The sequence below is a fragment of the Taurulus bubalis genome (assembly GCF_910589615.1).
Source record: "Taurulus bubalis genome assembly, chromosome: 2".
Taxonomy (NCBI): Eukaryota; Metazoa; Chordata; class Actinopteri; order Perciformes; family Cottidae; genus Taurulus; species Taurulus bubalis.
The window spans coordinates 6004929-6025720 of NC_136590.1; the positions used below are offsets into that span (position 1 = coordinate 6004929).

Consider the following 20792-nt stretch of genomic DNA (forward strand, 5'->3'; position numbering starts at 1 on the left):
TTTATAAAATGCTTTATAAGGTGTTATCATTCTGGTTATAAAGCATTATGAATATTCATGAGTGCTATAAGCAATTATAACACATTATAAGTATGGTACGGATGAGTCTTTACTGAAAATATAAAAAAATAAAATAAAACATGCTTTGATTATTGATGTGATTTTGCACCCTGCATTATGGATGTTAATGCAGGATGTAAATATGACAGAAAGCATGTTTTGCATCCGTTTACACCAGTAGATAATGTAAAGCAATGACCCTCCTGAAGTGTTTGTAGGACCCAACAGAACCTGCTGCAGGATGCAAATACATTTCTCAATAGTTATGGATGAATACAAGTACAACTTTACATCAGGAACTAGGTTTAAAAACAAGCCGATTCCCTTCCTGTACTGCAGGTTCACCATTCAGGACCTCCTGGATCACCCCTTCTTCCAGGAGGACAACGGCGTGCACGTGGAGCTGGCGGAGGAGGACGACATGGTGAAGTCGGGCCTGAAGCTGTGGCTGCGCCTGGACGACACCAAGAAGCTCCACGGGAAGTACAAGGACAACAACGCCATCGAGTTCCTGTTCGAGCTGTACAAAGACGTGGCCGAAGAGGTGTCTCAGGAGATGGTAGGCCGGCGCCTGGTGGTAGAGGTCAACCGTTACTGCTTCTCACCCAGTTTGTTGCAGCCATTAGCCAGGAAATTGAGTAACTGATCAACAGATAGCGGCGACCTCAGCCGACACCTTCTCTGCATCCCGATCTAGATTTACAGTCACAGGATATGGAGTTATTATTGACCTTTAAATAAGCACCAGATTCCTCCTCACAAACGAAGGATGCAATGTGGTTGGATGACAGCGAGATTGGTTCCTTGTAGCTAATTGTTAAGTTGAATTACAGATCAAAACACAGTATCGGGATGTTAATAATTCAATGGATAGTGCTGATATGGCACCTTTTGAACACAGGTTAAGGTAACATCACATAACCGTGACGTTATTATTATCCCTTTTGAGTTATCCGTCTTTTGACCCTTGACCCCAAGCAGTGAACACAGGCTCACTAATGCACCCGGGCATCATTACGGCTCCGTCATGGACAGCAGCAACTTTGAAAAGCGCTCCAACGCATAAAGAGAGCGCCTCGCAGAGTGTGTCAAGGGCACGGCTCAACATTTAATCATCAGCGGTCGGTAATGTGAGAGCGTGGCTGTCCTGCCTGTAACAAAACGGGCCTGTATGTCCCCTATGTAGAGGTCACTTTTAATGAAAATGCAAGCCACAATTCCTTACTTGTTTACCTCTGTGTGGTAGTTTTCATCAAGATCAAATTTGGTATCAGCGGGGGGCATCTAGTCCGGGCCGGTCTGCTGTAATCCGACTATGTGTTGAGAGGCGGGTTTGGACTGAGTGTCCCACGTTGCTGGACTGGGTGTCACAAGAGGCCGGGCAAGACAGAAGAATGGAGTCTGTGTGCTTCGGTTTTACAAGACAAATGTTGTTTGTCGCATCAAAACGACTGTTAATGTCACAGCAGGTCAAAAGGTGCGGCCGCCCTCGTCTCTTTATATATGTATGTTCATGTTGTGCCCTGACCATTTCTGTGTGTTGTGTTTACACAGGTAGTGCTTGGCTTTGTGTGTGAGGCAGACTTCAAGCTCGTGGCCAGGGCCATACGGGACAGAGTGGCGGCCATCAAGCGCAAGCGGGAGAAGCTGAGGCGGCGGGCGGAGGAGCGGAAGAAGAAGCAGGAGCGAGAGGCCACGGAGGAGGAAGCAGAAGCTCCCCGTCCTGTAGCTAAAGTCAGCGACGTCATCGCCAGAGAGTCCCCCGTCCCGGCCCTGACGCCTCCGGCCCCCATCCTGTCCCCCGTCAGCAGCTCGGTGGACTCTGGAGTCAGCTCCAACTACCCTGCGGAGCCGGAGGAGCCGGAGGCAGACCAGCACTTTCACATCCGGCACAACAGCTTGTCCTCAGCTAACTGTGAGCCGCCTCGTAAAGCATCCCATACAATGACACGTTTGTCGTTCTCTCTACGCCCGTGGTGGTTTGCATGTTTTCAGATCAAATTCTTAGGCTCATAAAACACGTTTGAAACCAATAGCGTGCTGCAGGAATGAGTCATTGCATTGGGAAATGATTCAGCTTTTTTTTCACTTCCTGTTCCTCTGTTTCGAGGTAAAACTCGTACTTGTGTCCGGTCCATTCCTGTGAGCGCGATAACTCAAAACCACCTTGAGTGAATTTCTCTAGATTTGGCACAAACGTCCACTTGGACTCAAGTAGGAACTGATTTGATATTTTGCTGGTCAAAGGTCAAAGATCACAAAACACATTATCGGCCATAACTCATAAATGTAGATGCTAATCGTGCCAATTCAACACACTGATAGGATGCAAAGGTGAAGTGATTACAGACATGAATGTAATCAGGATTCTAGTTTCATGTCTTTTAGCTGAAATGCCAGAAATAAGGATTTCAACATTTTCATCTAAGACATAAATTATGTCACTAAATACCCGTCTCATGAATGTTGAAGCTTTTACGTGTCTTAAAAAGGCGGTTACTAACAAGTAGCTAAATAAGACTAGTTTGTTTTGTTTATACTCGCTCTCTTGCAAACTTCTCTTTCTTAAATTTAGAGGAAAAGCTTTTGTTGAAGTGGTAAGCACACAAAATAAAAGTATTATTCTGAGGTTGTGCAGTTTAAACATGTTAACACATTTGTTCAATATAGTTTAACATCTTTTGTTTACTTTTTTTTTTTTTTTTTTCTACTTTTACTTAAATAAAAACTATACCAGACTATTACAAAAAAAATTAATAAATATTATTTAATGTTGTTAAAAGTACGATATTTCCCTCTGAAATATTGTAGAAAGTAGCATCAAGTACGGTACAGAGTAAATATACTTTTCACATTTCTCCATGCATATTATAACTGACCAGATTGAGTCGCATGGTGTGCATCAGATGGGTCCGTCAAGGTTAAACTTTTGACATCAAGAGTCATGAACTCTGCAGATAAATGTTTTCCGCTGCATTAGCATGACTCGAGATCAGAACAGAGAGTCGCGCTGATCTCGTAGCACATGTGGAGGCGTGAACGGTGAACTAAATAATCCGGTCCCTGTCGGTTTATGTCCCGACGTGCTGCACTTATGAATATTTCTCAGTTTTCATCTGAAACAACAGCGCAAATATCCTTGTTGGTGGTCCTTGTGGATCCGATTGATCTCTAAATAAATTTGCCAGAGCAGTGTTAATCCTCAGTGGGGGTACGTCTCAGTCTGGGGTCATTAGATGTGTTGTTTCAGGTCGTGTGTGTGAGTGTGTGTACCGTACAGTTTGTGCCAGTTAGTCAGGCCACAGTTGGTCACATGCTAATGGGTTAAGTCCTTTTGTTGAAACAGCTGACTGCGAGACGGACGGCTATCTGAGCTCCTCTGGACTTCAGGATCCGCTGGAGGCCGGCAGCTTCAACGCGCCCGGGACCCCTCCCACCGCACACGCCGACACGCAGACGGCTGCAAACGGCCTCCCCATCCCGGCCCTCCGCTTCCCCTCGGTGAGTGGCCTCCTTTGCAGAGCTTGTCATCAAAGTGGAGGGTGCATGGGAGGGGATGACTTTGAAGACTTTACGAGACCTCCTTCATCAACGCTACTCGGTCTAACACAGTGCTGACAGGGTGTTATGTAAACCGTGTGTCGTTGGAGAGTATCTGACTAGGAGGTTCAAAAAACCTTCAGCAGTCGTATCTCGCAACTAATGAAGGAAGAGCTGATGAGTATTTCAGTTCTGAGTCATTAATTAGTGACTGAAAATTGAAGATTTGCTCACGTTTTCCATTTTAAACTACCCCTGAAGTCTGTTCAGGTTATTGTTAATATGCTTTAATTGCTTAATTTGACCCAGAAGGTCTCGATTCAAGTCCCCACCTGGACCAAAGTATGGTGTAGGCCTAGCTGGAGAAATGCACCAGACCCCCAAATCACTCCCCAGGCGCGATATAGTCACTGCCCACTGCTCCTAATACTAAAATGGGTTAAATGCAGGGACAGAATGTTGTCTCTGTGCTGTGGTGGGACAATAAAAGTTGACCTACATTTTAAAGTTCTTCCTGAGGGAGGATATATGCTGTGTATTTCTAGCGATCCCTCCAATAGTTGTGGAGACATTTCACTCAAAACACGAAATGTGGCGCGAGAGGAAAAGTCAGTTTGGTTTCATTCTCTGGGGACAACGAAAATCAGGATGAAAAGCATTAGATGTTTGAATTAATGATTGAGGATATAGTGGTTCAGCATTGTCTTCCCTGATTTAAAAACATCATCATATGCCATATTTTATTCAAGCAAATCTTGATATTTAGAGATTTAATGCATCAATAATGCCACATAAAGTACGTCTTTAATCCACGTTCACCTCACCACTTCCCTCATTTCTATTTACAGAGTATTGCTGTGTCCAACAACATAGAACATGGCAACTCTAGGCTCCCCAGTGGCTTCAACTCTCCCGTGGACAGGTAACTTCTCTTTTTTTGTTTAAACATCCGAGGAACACTGCACTTCAATAGTCCCTTCTTTATGGAAGTCAGAGGCCTTCAAATCAATGAGAGTCTCGTAGAAGTGTCTGGTCTTCGCTCTGTAACTCCTCCCCCTCAACATCTGTGTGGCTTACGACAACAAGCTCAAAGCAATCGACAGGCTCGTCTGTGTTTTTATTACAGAGAGGCAGCGGGGACCCTCGCGGGTCTCTGTGGGATGTTGCGGAGGCCCTGTTGTCCATGTTGGTGGGATGTTAAGGGAGAGAGCGACTTTATTCTTGGCATGAGAGCCGACAATGGACGACCAGATTGCGCGCGGTTGTCTGTTTGTTTGTGTGTGTGTGTGTGTGTGTGTGTGTGTGTGTGTGTGTGTGTGTGTGTGTGTTTGTCTATTTGTGTGTGTCATCTGCGCTTTAACTTCCGTTCAGAGACCATAATGTTTGGTAGAATTATATTGTCGCCACACACAAAGGAACGATTATTATTAATTGATGGTTTTGATAAAAAAAAAAATGATTGTCTACATTCTTAAAAAAAACATTTATATATGGCCCAAGGTGACATCTTCAAATTGCTTATTTGGTTTTGTCTTGCCAAACTCTTTTTTTTAAATTAATTTGTGACCTTAAAGTTGCAATCTCAAAGATCTCGGTTTCGTCCTCCTGTAGTCGTCGCTCTTTCATTTGTTTGTTCCGCCATAGTAATTCAGAGACCCCAGATAAATATTACACCACCTCAAACACTAGTAGTAGTCCCAGTAGTCTATCGATGAATCTTAGTTAGTATGTTATTGGAAATTTCAGGCTGCCATCAAATAATCTGGCCAGGGACAGCAGTTGAAAATTAGCCTCTCTGGCTCACTTACAGTTTTACGTGTGCATTTTCCCTGCAAAATAAACAAAACATAACTAATTAAATGCATACTGCATGCACCAGTATGCACTTTGTAAGAGCGGCTGCAGTATGTACTTAAAGTGACAAGAAAAAGTCGACTTAATCACCACTCTGTTACCTCACTCAGCGATCGATAGTGACTAAACAGACATTCATTTAAAGGAAAATCATTGAGATTATTACTGAAAATACAGTTAAAATATGTTGTGTAGAATTTGGGTGGGATTCACAAATAATGAAAGATCATCAAAAGTTCTTTCACAGCCCGCTTAGTTTATCTTGTTCGTGGTAGATTGAAACAAATCTTGAGTATCATGTCTCACAACAGCTTAGGCGTGCACTATTTAAAAGATCCATTAATTAATTATTCCTCTGAGAAAAGCCTTGGATTACTGCTCACAACTGCATTCCGTCATCACTTGCGATATCAACACAAACCTAATTGAATCTTACTTGGCCCAAATTTCCATGCGCTCATTGTTTGAAGGTGAAAACAGGCTTTGCTTTGAACCGAAGTTACCCGTGAGCCGGAGGTTTTTAAATAGGAAAGAGAGCGCACGCTGCCAACCAGTAGGCCTGTAAATGTTTGCAGCCTCGGGTGGAGGGGAGACTGTGACCGCAGCAATTGAAAAAAAAAAAGGCCCAGGAGACGCAATTAGCTGCTGAACCAAAAGCTTTTTATAAAATACTGCTGAACGTTCTCCAGTTCTCTGAAACCGAAAAACCCATCCATTGTATTACCGCAACAGATCACGTCGACTCTTAACGGGCCTCTTTAAAATGTATCGTTTACACCCAGGATGCTGGAACACATCAGGACTTTATTTGACACCTCAGAGTGCAGTTTATTACAATGTGTGATGCCAAGACAATCAGCCAAGATGGATGATACATCTACTTTGAGATTACTGCTTGAGGAAGGTTTCAATGGCGTTTTTCTTCTTCTTCTTCATCTTCTAAACCGTAGCATCTATCATGTGTTTCCCTGCAGCTACGCCTCCGATGTGACTTCGGGCTTGAGCGACGGCTACGAGGGCCTGTCGGAGAAGAGCGAGAAAACGGCTCCGAGGCGAACGGCCGGGAAGCTGTTCAGGAGGAGGGCGCGCTCGAGGCTACGCATCACCGGGGTACGATACGCCGAGAGTTCTGTTTTGATTAGAAAGATAAATCAAGTGGCCGGGGCTCGAATGATGGAGAATCGGTGGATTCATTTTAATCCTTGAGGGTGCGGTGAGGCTTCACCCGGGTTACGTTATCAGCCGCTGCGCTGTTATTACCCCGGCAACCGCAGTACATTTCTCTTCTGATCAGGACACTGTGTGGTCTGTTAACGAGCCAATCGGCCCGGAGGCTGAGACAAACAGATCATGCATTATCACGGGTTCAACGAGTGCATAGTAGCACACAGAAACACGCCGCATTTTACAGTAGATGTTTGCACACCGACACATGCACACAAACACACATTGTTCCTCCTGTGTGTGACTTTGCTCAGTGTTTTAGAGGGTAAACAGACACACCTGTCACTGCCATTGACCCGGTCCGTCTCTGCAGCTCTCTGATAAAGTGGACCGCGTGGTGGAGTGTCAGCTGCAGACACACAATGACAAGATGGTGACCTTCAAGTTTGACCTGGATGGAGATAACCCGGAAGACATCGCTGCTGTCATGGTGAGTTGTTGCCGGTGCTTAACGGCCAACAGGTCCCATATTCAGAATGTCAAAGGTAAAACACGTAATCAGGTTAAATAAACCGGGTTGCTTTTGTTCTTATCCCAGATAATAGATCCACAATTGGATTCTTTATTTTGTAGCTTTAACTAATAACTACATGGTAATAAGAGTGTATCTAAATCATCTTTTTGGGATCAGTGGAGAGGAGAAATGAACAGTGCAACTAATCAGTCTTGTTTTTTTACAGACGGAAGTTTACAGAAATAAATAAATGAAGTCATGCCGTCAGCTGATAAGTCAGAATCCTCTATCTCAGCTGAACGTACACATGATTCATCCCGCTTGCAGTTAACGGCTCTTTATTTGTCGATGCTATCTCTGACTGATGTTTTAACTGAGCTTTCTGTGAAGTTAGTGACGCAGGTCTTCAGCTGAGGGGAGGGCGGCGGGCTTTTACAGAGGAATAGAAAAACAATGGTGGAGCATGTGTTCCTCCATCTATTCTTTTACAGTGGTGGAAAGTACATTTAATCAGGTACTGTGCTTTAGTACAATTGTTTTACGGTACTTTTACAGCTACTTTTGTGTACTTTTGCTGTAGTTACTCTAAACTTTGCAATTCAGAAGAAAACGCATGATTGCCTTCTAAAATAAGAGCCATTTTTATCGATTAAACTCCCCAACTTTTTATGAAGGAGATCAAATTAGCAGCACCTCGAACAGTTTAAACAGTGAAAGACTACTTGCACATGCTTACACACTACTTACACTCTACGCTTGCTACACATGCTTACACACTACTCATATTAGTATTAACAACACAATATAATATATCCTAACATAACATTCACAGGGGCCATTTTTCTCCTTTACGAGATACTTCAATCTTAAATCCTGTACATTTACTTGTAAAAGAGTAATTTCACATTGTGTTATTGCTGCTTTTACTAAAATAATAAATCAATTGTACTTATAGAGCACTTTCCATAGTTCTCATTGAACAACACTCTGAAAAGACACCACATTAAGTAAAGCATCTAAACACTTCTTTCTCCATTTTCCTTCTTTTGTCTCCAAGGTGCACAATGAGTACATCCTGCCGTCGGAGAAGGAGGGCTTCATCTACCGCATGGGCGACATCATCAAGCGGGCCGAGGCTCTGATGGCCAAAGAGCAGCCGGTCCACTCCAGCGGGCACCGCCTCCCTCAGCCGGCTTTCCTCCACGGGGTGAACTCGTTGTCTTCCTCACAGGTCAGCAGCACCTACAGATCACAGCACGGTTAGCCGAGATCAAAAAGAGGAAGTAACTGTATGTTGTGTGATAATCATAAATTAAATCAGCGATAGTGTGTTCTAAGGCAGACCCATAAATCTGGTGCAGATGGAAAGGTGTAGTGCTTCATATACTGGGAATAAAAAGCTGAGTGGAGTGCTTTCTTCACTGTCCATGATCCCTCTGGAGGCTTGCCCTTAAACATCCAAGGTTAAGTGTTACCAAAGCCACCTGAGCTAGTTCTTCCATTTCAAACATCATGTTATAAATCTCTGTGATTTGTGGGAACATACCCTCATGCCTTTATTTATTCCCACAAACCTTTTCCGGCGCTTCCACCATAATTAACTTTCCAGTGTGTCTGCCCACATTGAACGGGTAGAATAATTAAAGTTTGGATTATTTAAGCCTCTCTGATTTCAGGAAATTCTGTGAAATTGTTTAAAAAAATAAAAAAATAAATCCTGGAAAAACTAAAAAAAGAGTTGTTCGTAGCCGTGCCACAGTGTACAAAGTATGACCTAATGCCAAATCAGATGTGTTCGCTCAAAGGAAAGCAAGCGTTTGTTCTGCCAGGATATGTTCCACTCTGTAGAACACGCAGAACAAAAGCTCCTTGTGCCCGTCAGTGGAAAGGATCTAAGATGTTCATCGATGGGAATAAAGTGTGGCTGAATGCAAAAAAAGAGTAAACCTCAGTCAACTATCTCCCTCACTCGCCGTGTTTCCCACCCGCTGGCTACATAATTATCCTCAACCACTGTGGACAAATCTCTCCTGGCTCCACTCCAGCAGCTGATTTAAAAAAAACACTGCATGGGCCTCATCCCCCAAGACTCATTATGGCCTCTCATCCCCACCGGCACTGTCCAGCCAAAAAATAAATAACTAAATCCAGACCAAGCTAGTTGAGTTGGGGAGGAACCCACAGAGACTCGGCTCTCCTTCTGGCTGTTGTACCTCTGAGGTAGGACGCTATTCTGAGAGTTTTGGGAAGAGGCACTGTGTGTAAATGGAGCTCGACTACCTGGAAAGACGTGTTTGCCGAGCTGTTGCTTGTCTCCTCGATCCACTGCTTGAAAAACAGCAGTGCTTTGAGCCAAATGGTAACATCAGCATGCTAACATATTGATGTCAATTATACTGTTTGCCACTTTCGCAATCTTAAATCAGCTGGTTGGCTAATTGGCACAAACAAAGTACAAGCTAGTCCATCTAGAAGATGTTGAGATATTTTACAGGATGTTTAAATACTTCGACCTGCTGGAGGAAAAATCAGAGGATCAGGATTCCTCCTCTTGGGACCATGAATGTCTGTGTTTAAATGTAATCACAAACCGTTTAAACGTAGTTGGGATATTACACGGAGCGACATGAAAATAAGAAATCAGCAGAGAAAACTTATCAGTTTCTTCGCCTCTCAGATTTAGCAAGTGTAGATAGATTACAAATTAACCAGATTATTATTATGGTTATATTACCTTCCATAATTGATTACATTTTTTTTTATGATAGTTCTATTAAATGGTTAATAGCACATGATCAGCTGCTCATAAAGTAACTTAAATGGATGGATTATACTTGTCAATGTATTAGTTAATAACCAACCAGTGAAAAAAGTTGTCTAATTTCTTCTGTGGGTGACGTCACGGTGACTATGCCCTCTTCTTATGTCATCACTCAATAATTCATATGCGAAGCACACAGATGTCTTATATGATGAATTAATCAATTAACATTTTGGACTGACGTGGATGCGAACCGCATTTTGTACACACGGCCGCGAGGCGTGATTCTACCAACGTCAGAGGCCTGCAGCGACTGGCATGATGGGTGTAAATACTGAGGAGTGGTACATTAATATGAACACAATACTCTCCAGTTCAGCTTCGCCCCATTAGATTGAGTTTGATCCAAATGTGCTCTCTTCCAGCCCAATCTGCACAGTCACACCCTGCCTCGAACACACTCCTCCTCTTCTCTGCCCGGTAAGTCATGTCTGCTCTTAATCCACCCTTTCCCGTTGATCATTTGATGCATGAGGAGATTATGAATGAATGAAGTCCGACTTGGCCAGCTGCCATTCTCTAATCATGTCATGGGAGTTTGAAATCGCCCAAGTAACATTAAAGTGTGTGGGACCTGCACACAGACTTCACTGTCTTCCTCACAGCATTGTCGGATTAACTTGCAATTGTTTGTTGCGTCCATCATTTTGTTGCATGATAATTGCTCTTTGCATGGTCCTCCACTCATGCATGCATGTGTGTGTCTTGTCGTAGACTTCAGTGTGGCTAACCCAAGCGTAGAGGCACGTGGCTCCCCCGCGTGCCCCAATGGAGACGTCTTCAGCGCAGACATTACTTCACCCGGGCGACCTCTAATCCGCTCCCAGTCTTTCCACAGCGGCCCAGGTAAATAGCCCTCCCTCTGGTCCCTGCGCGAAGAGGCCCCGGCATTGTTTACTGTTTCAGCACACTGAAAATTTTATACAGTCCGTTGGCAAAGAATAAGTCAAAGCTCGGCTCGGCTCCCTCATAAACCCTCCTCCTCGCTCCCCTTCTCACGGCCCGTCCTTGGTATTGTTCAGACATGGCGCCATCTGCCACCCCTACACCTCAAAGCCTTCGTCTGTGTCTGCTCTGCAGCGGGGCCTCTTGGGTAATTACCTCACCTGAAGGGCGCTTTCTGGCTTTCAGGGAGCTGTGAATGCGGTCGCTGTGAGGCATGAGCTTTTCCTCCAGTGTTAGCGATAGTCGGCAACATCTGTTTGCCAGCACAAAGTCCTACAGGATTTCCAAGAAAGCCTCCTCCCACCGTCAAACACTCTTCCCCCACAGGGGAGGGCATTTGAAGTCAATTAAAGAACACACGTCCACCATATGTCCCCTGTATCCGGACACTCTCATCCCTTCTCGTCCCCTCTCCGCTGGACGTCCACTGCATGGTCGCTTTCGCAATGCTTCTTGGCCACCCGCCACCCTAGTGTTGCCTAACCTATGTTTCCGTTCAGCATGGAAAAAGTAGAGGCTGCTTTGCATCATCGAGGAACAGGAGGGGTGTTTTATAACTGTGGGGCCATTGTTGAGGTAAATGTCAAATCAATGGATGGGGCTCGGTTATTGGCTCAACTATTCCCCGAGGAGGGATGTAGAAGTCCTGACCACTTTAATCTCACAATCAGACGTAAGGAGACGTGCACACAACCACGTGGGCTCCGTTTAAACTCCTCCAAAATGCCATCCGCTTGGAGCCTCGCTCCGTTGCCGCTGAATCCCACACAGCCATCTAAGCCTGGTTTACGAATGCAATTAAAGCCAGGTACCGCTTCAAACAAAACGTCTTTGTTCACCGTGGAAACCTCACTATTTGGAAGTACAGGGATGGATCAATTCTCCACATGGCGTGTGTCTTTGGCACGGGGCTGCGGGAAGGAATAGTCTTACCAAACCCTGAGGAGAGAGGAAGAAAGAGTGATCTAACTTGTTTCTCTGGATCAATTCTGTCAAATGTTCCACTGCAACTGTCTGAGGGAGGGGTGGTCCGGCACAGTGAGCCACAAGTGATAACACAGCTGAGCCAATTGTGGGTTGTTCGTATGCAATCACTCAATACAGCCGTGGTCGTTTTATGCACACCTGACTCTACTGACCACACTTCTCTAGTTGTCCGTTTTTTTTTCTTGCACAGTTTTACCCTAATAAATTCAATCTGTTGTTAAATCCCTTGTCTACCAGGGTCTCCCCTCCATTATCAGCACCAGCACCTCCACCACCACCAACCTGCGTCTCTCCTGCCGCACCACCAGCACTACCACTCGCCCTACATGGGCCACAGTAACTTCCCATTCCAGTACCAAGGCCCTCCCGGTTCCTCCACGCCAGGCGTCCATCCGCCCCTCACGCGCGTAGCCAGTAGCCCCACCTTCCCCTCCCTTCCAGCCCCGGCCCCCGGTCCCCCGAGTCCTCACAATGAGACCCACAGCCCTGGTAGCAGTGAGGGTTCCTCCATGTCCCCATCCAGCCCTCAGCATCCTAACATGTGGCCCGCTCACACGCAGCCTCTTTTTTCCTTAGCTAACGTCATCTCCATGGCTATGAGCATGGCTCAGTCTTTCATCCCTCCTGCCAGCATGCCCACCCAGGGGATGCCCTCCTATCCAGGCTACCACAACCTACCCGCTCACATGGCCCCACAGTCCGGTTACCCCTCCATGTACCCACAACATTACCAGAACTCGCCAGTAGAGGCCCATTACCTCACAGCGAGCTTCCCGGCCCAGAACAACGTCTACCACAACCCGGAGAATTCGCCTCTGATGGATGGAGCCGGTTTTCCTCATCCAAGCTGGCTGCATCCTGTCTCTCCACCGTCCATGCCTTCCACTCCTCCGCCGGTTCCTCAGGAGCCTTTTCAGCAGGTTGGACTCTTGAGTCCCCCGATCAGTCCCCCCTGCATGACCCAGGAGGACAGTCTCCACGATTATGTGGACTCGTACTCGGCACAGGTTCTAGTCCAGGCTGAGCCCAAATCAGAAGTCTCCGGTTCAAACTCTGATCTTTCAACATCTCCCCCAGAGAGCCCAAAAAGCACTGTGAGTCACCGTCAGTTACTTCTTCCTCAGTGTCTTTTATTTAAAAAATGATATTGTGTGCATGCAAGTCATCACTGAAATGATTAGTTGACAGATAATTATTTGCAATTATATGCAATGATTTTTCAGGTCAAAATGCCAAACTTTTAGCGGTTCCAGCTTCTTTAATGTGAGGATTTGCGCCTTTTCTCTATTTTAAATGATTGTAAACTGAATATCTTTGTATTTTAGTCGGACCGAACAAGCTATTTAAAGACACCAACTTGGGCTCTGGGAAATACAGATGGCTTTTTTCACTCTTTTCAGACATTTTATAGATTACTTTTAAAAAATTCGACATACATTGATCCAATGTTATCTATTCCAACACCTCAACTCTGAGTATCTGCCAAAACCAATTACTAATCCATTAGTTTTTCCCTTATTTAAAAATCTGTGGCCTGCACAGTCCGACGCTCATTTGGATCATTTTATCTCAGCGAGCATTAGACCAAGGATATCTATGTGGTGCACCGTGACAGATAACATGATGTGTGTCACGTCTAACACTACCAATGTTTATACTTCCTGTCCAGTTATCCTCCTTCAGCATTCCATTGCACCCCACTGTACCTGAGATGACAACTAGCACCCCAAAACCAAAAGCCTCCTCTACTGAACCCGGTAAGAAATACTTCCTGCAACAGCTCCTGCAGCAGAAACACCTTATGTGTTGTATGTTACCAGCCTGAGGGGTGCTGGGATAATACACTGAGCAAGGTGTATGTTTGCACCCCAAACAAACCCAAACACATGCATGTGTGTACACACAAACGCAGTGTTTTTCTCCCCCTTTTTTTGCTGCTTTTCATGATGTATTGAGTCTAAATACAATCTGAAATCTCGGTTACGGACAATTTGGCCCTTGAGTTGTTTTCGGCTCCCTCTCTCTTTCTCGGCGCTGTATCCTCTGCAACATTATCACCTGCTGGCGGGGCATCAGGAGCCATTGCGTAACGGCGAGTCTGGATGTAATGTTCCATTCAAAATGAACACAAACGCAGGTGTGATTGCGGCCCTTCCCACCGGCAGCGGCCAATCAGCGGGCAGCGGCGCTCGTTACAGGCCTCTCCTCCCCATGCCCGCGCCTGTCGGTGTTTATACCCTCCTCACAAGCCCACACTCAACAGAGTCCCTCTGTTTCAATGGGCGCAGACCCAAACGCCATCTGTGTTTACTGCGAGAAGGACACTTAGTGGACAAACAGAGGCACTGCAGGAGTTTAACCTTTTAAGCTCCAAGCCAGTGGGTGTTTGCAGTGTTTGTGACAGCAGATGAACTGCATCATTTATTATCTGCCGCAGATGAATCAATCGATCAGACTTTATTTGTAGAGCACTTTTAATACAAATGAAATGTGACAAAAAAAGTGCTACAACCCCCTCTTTCGCAAGCACAACAACACATTACTTTGTAATTTATAAAAGATTAAATAATAACAAAACCACACAAAAAAAATGAGGAAAGATTTTAAAAAAGCCCGACTAAAAATGTAAAACACAATAAATAATTAGAAAGATAAATAAATAAAGCCGGATTCAAAGCCAGATAAAAAATGTAAAATACATTAAATAATTAGAAAAAAAACACGTGATTAGATTTCAATCAAACCCTGGAAGTCAGGAAAGAGTGAGGCTTTGTCCTGATGATCATTCGGCTCTGATCAGATTACTGAACAATCACTACTGCTTAGCCAATGATTGTCCGTCTCTCCTTTAAATAGTCGGTCCGTGTGCTGCAGCACATTCAGCTTCTTGCTCATGGACACTAGAAGTAAGTAGAGGGAGCGCTGCAAGAATTAACCAATATAATGTGTTTCCTCTGAAACAAATACATCTATTAGATGGAAATGTAGCTACTGAATCAGGTAATTTATGAGTTTTTATCTTAAAGGGAAGTAGTAAAGGTGTTTTAAAAAATGCTTGCTGGATTTCTGAAGAGCATTTAGATCAGGGGTGATCAAACCTTTTTTCACTGCAGGCCATATACAGATGGCAAATATATGTCTTATAGGAATAGGAAAAGCCTAGTTTTCAATAAGTTATATTGCAAGAAAATCTGTGTTTCGGGAACAGAAAACCAGATGTGCCATAGAAAATGTATTTTCTATCAAAATAACTACATACATTTACTAAACAATTGTTTCCTGGTGTGCTCAAATTATTTTAATAATTTCTGTATTTATTTAGATTAATTAAATACTTTTAAACTCTGTGAATATTAAATATTGGTTTCTGTTCATGGCCAAAGGGCTGTCTTAAAAGATCACAGTTCAAATGTAAGATGTAAAAGTCTAATATCAACATGTAACAAACAGAACAAGCAGAAAATTGTAAAATTTTGTTTTATGTGTTAAGAAATTTCACTAGATTAAATCACCTAGTGTTTCAGTATAATGCATTATAAAGATGCTCAAGCTATATTCTAGTTTATATGAGGCAGTAGTTGGAGCTCCCACCAGATTTAGTTTCACACCTTCTCTTCTTCAATACCACAGAAGTCCACTCTGCACCCGTCACTGTGGGGCGATTCCAGGTGACTCCCAGCATGCACATGCTTCAGCCCGCTGTGCCAGCCGGTGCCGTACCAGCTGCGGCACAGCCGTTGGACGACGGCAGCACGCCGTCAGAGAGCAGCACGGAGGAGCAGGAAGAGTCTGAGACCAGCCTCTGCACCTCCCTCACCATGTCCCCTCCTCACCAGCATCCCCACAGGGGGTCCACCATCGGGGTCCTCCAGGGGGTGGACGGGCAGCTGGGCTGGATCCAGGACCAGCAGCTGGACCGAGGAGAAGAAGAGGAAGAGGAGGAGGTGGATGAGGAAGAGGCGGCGGAAGAGGTTGTTGGGGAACGACAGAGGACGAGGAAGAGGAGTCGGAGGAGAGCCTACAGCCTGAGCCTCATGGGAATGTCCGCGGACAGCGGACTCTCGGTGACGGCGGCTGAGATGGAGGGGAGGCTGTGGGACGGAGCGGCCGGCAGCCCGCAGTACAGCAACGCCCTTCATCATCTGTGGCTGACGACCTACAAACGCAACAATCCCTACATGAGCAGCGACGACTCCGACAGCGACGACTCCGACATGCTGGAGGAGCTTCAGGAGCTCAGAGAGAAGTAAGCGATGAAGGTCAACACAGCTTTTGACATTGGAAAAAGGAAAGCCAACCACAGTATGAGTACAATAGTAATATTAAGAGCCGTCGCCGGGGCTCTCGCACCCATCACACACTTATCAATGACTTTTACGATCTTTGGTGAAACTTTGGGACTTCATTTTTGCAGGGTTTAACACAGGATTAAAGTAAACAACAGCGTCTTTAAGCTGAATGTATCCTGTAAACTAACTCACCAGTTTTAAAACTGAACAACTCTCCTGTGTGAACACAAATCTGCATCAAAAGGTTTTCATCAGGGTACAAGGTTTTTTTTCCTTTGACATCCTTATTATTTATTAATTTAGTTGAGAAATTACTATTTTAATTACTGATTAATGTTTTTTTTTATTTATTAAATGTACCAAAGTGAGGAAAGCAACAAATCCACACATTTAAGAATACATTTTGAGAATAGTTTTCTGTAAATCCGCACTACAATTGAGGCTATATTAGCGTCTTATCTTGTCATCACAAACTTTTTTGAGGCCTTCATTTCCTCAAATCCACATGCCGTCAAGGATTTTCGAGGACTACCTGTTCTACTGACTTTTCCCCTTTTGATTTTACTTATTTGAAAAGGTGTCATGTACAATAATCAACATCCAAACAAATGTTAATGTACCATGAGTAACAGTTAAACAACATTTAATTAGTACACTGACGGGCTCCTCCTCGTCCCTCATCAGACATGTGACGGAGGTGCAGGCCCTGCAGGCCGCCCAGAAGAGGGAGATCGAGGAGCTGTATGAGAAGATGGGGAAGGTTCCCCCTCCGGGCATCGTGTCTCCAGCCGCCATGCTCTCAGGCCGCCAGCGCCGCGTGTCCAAGGGGAGCGGCTTCCCTCCGTCCCGCAGGAACAGCCTGCAGCGCCTGGACATGTTGCCGCTCCTAGGCAAGGGAGAATGTCCACGTTTTACCACCTCGTATGCGACGAAACTCGTGAAAAGCTTTGTTTTAACACGATTGTTCCCCCAGGTATCATTAGGAGAAACTCCCTTGGAGGCAGCAGCAGCGGCGGCTCCCAGGATAAACCGAACAAAGGCGTCACCTTCGACATTAGTAGAATGGTGAGTGAACGCTGTATTATAAAAAAATGTTGTGTTACTATCATTCTCCCTTTCGTTCTCACTTCATGCATTTTTTTCTCTCCCCAGTAAGAAACTCTGCAGCCGAGCGCTGCGTCTCTGGACTACCTCATCTGAAGTGTGACTGCAGGGGTCCAACCAAGTGAGGTGGATCGCTTTCACACTTTTCACTGGCCAACCCATCAGCAAAACCGCCAGTGGTCATTTACCTCAACGTATAAACATGTAAACTGTCATCAACAGAGCTGGACTTCACACAGGAACTGTAACGTCCGGTTTTCAGCGCTCTGGTGAATTTTGTTGCAGCTGAAGAACAAAAACAACTTCCAAATCTGGCTCACGTTCAAAGTTTTTAGTCCTCTTTTGTAAATAAACTTCAAGTCCAGGCTGCCAAAGCAAACCGGTTTCAATGTTTTATCCCAGCTTTCAGCATTAACACAATCAAGCGATGGGTACCAAGTGCTGCGGTGACTTTGCTACGACCTTGACCCAGAATGAGGTTGTTTCTCGTTCTCCTGCTCGTCCGCTATGGGCCCTTTTTTTTTTTATTTACTGACAAAATGTTCGGATTAATCTTGCAGTTTATTTGGTGTAGTTTGTTAATGTCACAGCACCTGCTGACTGCACAGTGAACATTGCCTTCAATGGGCCTCTAGATGCATTGTATAGTTTGATTTAATCAAATGTATATAATGAAAGCATTTTGTTGTCGTACATCTTTGGGTTCTTTGGTGACGGGGATGACCTACGTTCTCCAGCCTCGGCCTGGAGCGGTTTGACCGCAGTCCTGGCGTTTCTCACTTTGCACAGTGCAGCGGTACAACAAGGAGATCAACGCGTTATGAAGATGTAACGCGCCAGAAAGAAAGAGTTGTCTAGAAACACAGCTGGCTTCAGCAGAAAGAAAGGTTTTTTTAAACGACTAAATAGGGGAGAGATTTGTTGAAAGACGTGAGCACACATCAAATACTACAGCTGGTTTTGCTTCTTTTTTTTAATGATTTCTCTGCATCTACAAGGCGATAAAAATCCATCAAGGTCTTTAGACTACTGGCTTTCCTGTTGATTGTACATGTGTACATAGTAGATTTATAGATCATGTTTACATGTCAGTAACCTTAACCCTCGCTCAAGCAAAAATGTAATTTTGTCGCTTGTTCCCTAGATCAAGCACCTTGTGCACTTTAGTAACTTCTACTTTTTGTTCTCAATCATTTTAACATGTTTGTTGATACGACTGTTCACTCGAGGAAGAGACGTAATGTTTCATGGTATATATATTTTTTTATTTCCATAAGGGAGGTAGAGAATATGCTCCAGTTTATGTATTATCACAGTAACGACGATCTACCCTCCCGCAGTTTTTAAATAATCAGTCCAAGCTGTGAATGTGTAGCTGTTGCCTTCTGAAATATCCAGAACACACTGAATCTTCTGGCAGTGGAACTCATGTACGTTTTTTTTCTTTCTCTAAAGTTCATAATATATTCAGAAAAGTTTTGTTTTCCAAAATTTTGAATGTAAATATATAATTGTATTACTTTCTGAAGCTGCTGCTGTCCTGCCATGCTGAATCTGTGCCTTTCCCTGACTGTCTTATTTTATATTTTTACTCAAGATTTGGTGGCTAGATCAGACTCCGTATATCAAATTTTGACAAATAAATGCAATTGTAAATACCACGGCTCTTTTGTCATCTTTACTGCTTCACTCTGTGTCTTTTTCTCACATAGCTAGTGACACAAACATAATTCAGCAAAAAATCCAATACATTAGTTTTATTTTACAAATCATTACTTTATAGACATAAAGAGCTTGACAGGTTATCCGTGTGTCATTTCAGCAGTGTCACTCTGCTGTTAAAGGCCTCTGTAGATTTTGCCTCATTGGCTGACTGAAATTCAGGATATTTACCTTAAAACTGTATGCGCATCACATGATAAAGGTGTCAATTACTCTACAGTCTGGCCTTCTGGAAAGCATGTAAGATCAGTGGATTGGTCCTTTCTGCTGACAGGCATACTTAATCAAAATCAACACATGTAGCTTCAAGTCAGCAGAACAGAACCTCCCCGTCACAATCAAGACAAAACAAAACACGTCCGCCGCCGTCTCAACATGAAAAAAACAATGGAATATAATTCAGTGTCCACATAAGTCCCTTCTCGGTGAAGTGCAGGACAGGCACGCGGTCCAACAGCGTCTCAGTTGGCGCCGGTCTTCGGTCCCTGCAGTCTTACGCGCTTGGCCTCTTCGTCCATTTCGTCCATGATCCGCTCCTGGGAGACCGAGTAAAACGTGTAGCCGTCTAGCAGGCGAGTGGTCAAGGCAAATGTTTGACAGCGAGAAGAACAATATGACAAACATCACATAACAGTGTCAGTCACTCAGGTGTTTGCATCCGAATGCCTGAAAACAGGATATTTAACCATCTGTGTTAGAACCGTATGGTCGCCTTTAATCATTAAAACACCAGAATATCCCATCTTATTATTTTTTGGGACTCTGAAACAGGTTTTTGTTAACACTGTTTCCTAAAAAGGGGCTTATTTTATGTCTTAACGTAATTTTCTAGTTTAGTCTAACCTTGGTTAAATAAATGGTGTTAATATAGGAGTCAATGTCTGGCAGTAAAAGTTTATAAAAAAGTGTCTATGATAAAAACAAAATAAGCTTAACATTGTGAAAGTGAGTCTATTTAAAACTTTGCAATTGTGATTTAGTATGTCATAATTCTGACTTAGCAAGTCTGTTTACACATCATTTTATTTAAATCATGTCTTAACTTATCATGGATTTCTATTTTTTCCAGACAAAAATGGTCATCTATTTGTATAGGAAAAATGAAAGGTGTCTTCAAAAATTTTCGTGTGAAACAAATACAAAGAACAGGTTGAGAACAGGTTGATGTGACACCGTACCTTACCTTCCATGCCGAAAGAAGCTTCAACGTTGATCAAATTTTAAAAAGAGTACAGTGAATGCAAATTAATACGTTACTTTTTTTGTGTTTAGATGCAACATTTAATCTGTGTTTTATTTTGTTCATGCACTCAAAGCCAGTTACAGCTAAAGCTACCTGTCATAGGCGTCAAATCAATAATCAATAGGCAAGAGTGATCCTTACCAAAGACACGCCAATAGCACGACAATCGGAGATAAACCCGCCTTATATTTTATATTGTGTTATAAAACAATCAGCCAATGTTACATAGTTCACCTTGTGTTGACGTTAGTGCGCATGTCAAAGGATACAGATCCCCATAACGAGCGCTCCAATGGCGATTCCCGTGACCACATTTCGCGTCCGCAACTTCTGCGTTTTCTTCTTCCACTGTGCGAGCTCTACCTGCCGCATGAAGTACACCTGATCCCGGGAGAGCTCCTCTTTCGTCGGGTCTATCCGGGTCGCAACGCGAGCACCGGGCTCCTTCGGCGTCTTGTCGGCCATGTTTGCAGTGAGTGGAAGGAACGACGCAAGGTTGTCGGGAGGGCGGTTACACACGAGCGGCGGTGATTCAAACGATCTGTACAG

General features: G+C 44.1%; 2 protein-coding genes across 2 annotated transcripts in view; one reads left to right on the top strand and one right to left on the bottom strand.

The window, feature by feature from the left end:
- The window catches only part of wnk4a (WNK lysine deficient protein kinase 4a), a gene marked incomplete at its 5' end in the record, with an annotated part of 37581 nt that extends 19891 nt beyond the window's left edge, over positions 1-17690 (top strand). Inside the window, 15 exons of the mRNA XM_079233273.1 lie at positions 400-619; positions 1615-1975; positions 3407-3561; positions 4449-4522; positions 6429-6564; positions 6992-7108; positions 8190-8363; positions 10319-10373; positions 10668-10799; positions 12123-12979; positions 13555-13642; positions 15516-16131; positions 16859-17064; positions 17148-17239; positions 17327-17690. Coding sequence (XP_079089399.1) covers positions 400-619; positions 1615-1975; positions 3407-3561; positions 4449-4522; positions 6429-6564; positions 6992-7108; positions 8190-8363; positions 10319-10373; positions 10668-10799; positions 12123-12979; positions 13555-13642; positions 15516-16131; positions 16859-17064; positions 17148-17239; positions 17327-17329 — 3286 coding nt within the window. The 3' untranslated portion in view covers positions 17330-17690. The remainder of the gene's footprint in view (positions 1-399; positions 620-1614; positions 1976-3406; positions 3562-4448; positions 4523-6428; positions 6565-6991; positions 7109-8189; positions 8364-10318; positions 10374-10667; positions 10800-12122; positions 12980-13554; positions 13643-15515; positions 16132-16858; positions 17065-17147; positions 17240-17326) is intronic.
- A 1330-nt stretch (positions 17691-19020) lies between these two features.
- coa3a (cytochrome C oxidase assembly factor 3a) lies at positions 19021-20708 on the bottom strand (the record flags this gene model as incomplete). The annotated part of the gene is made up of 2 exons (XM_079214574.1): positions 19021-19565; positions 20513-20708. 2 exons carry the CDS (start codon positions 20706-20708, stop codon positions 19462-19464), a joined length of 300 nt encoding a protein of 99 aa, XP_079070700.1. The 3' UTR covers positions 19021-19461.
- Between the last annotated feature and the right edge of the window lie 84 nt (positions 20709-20792).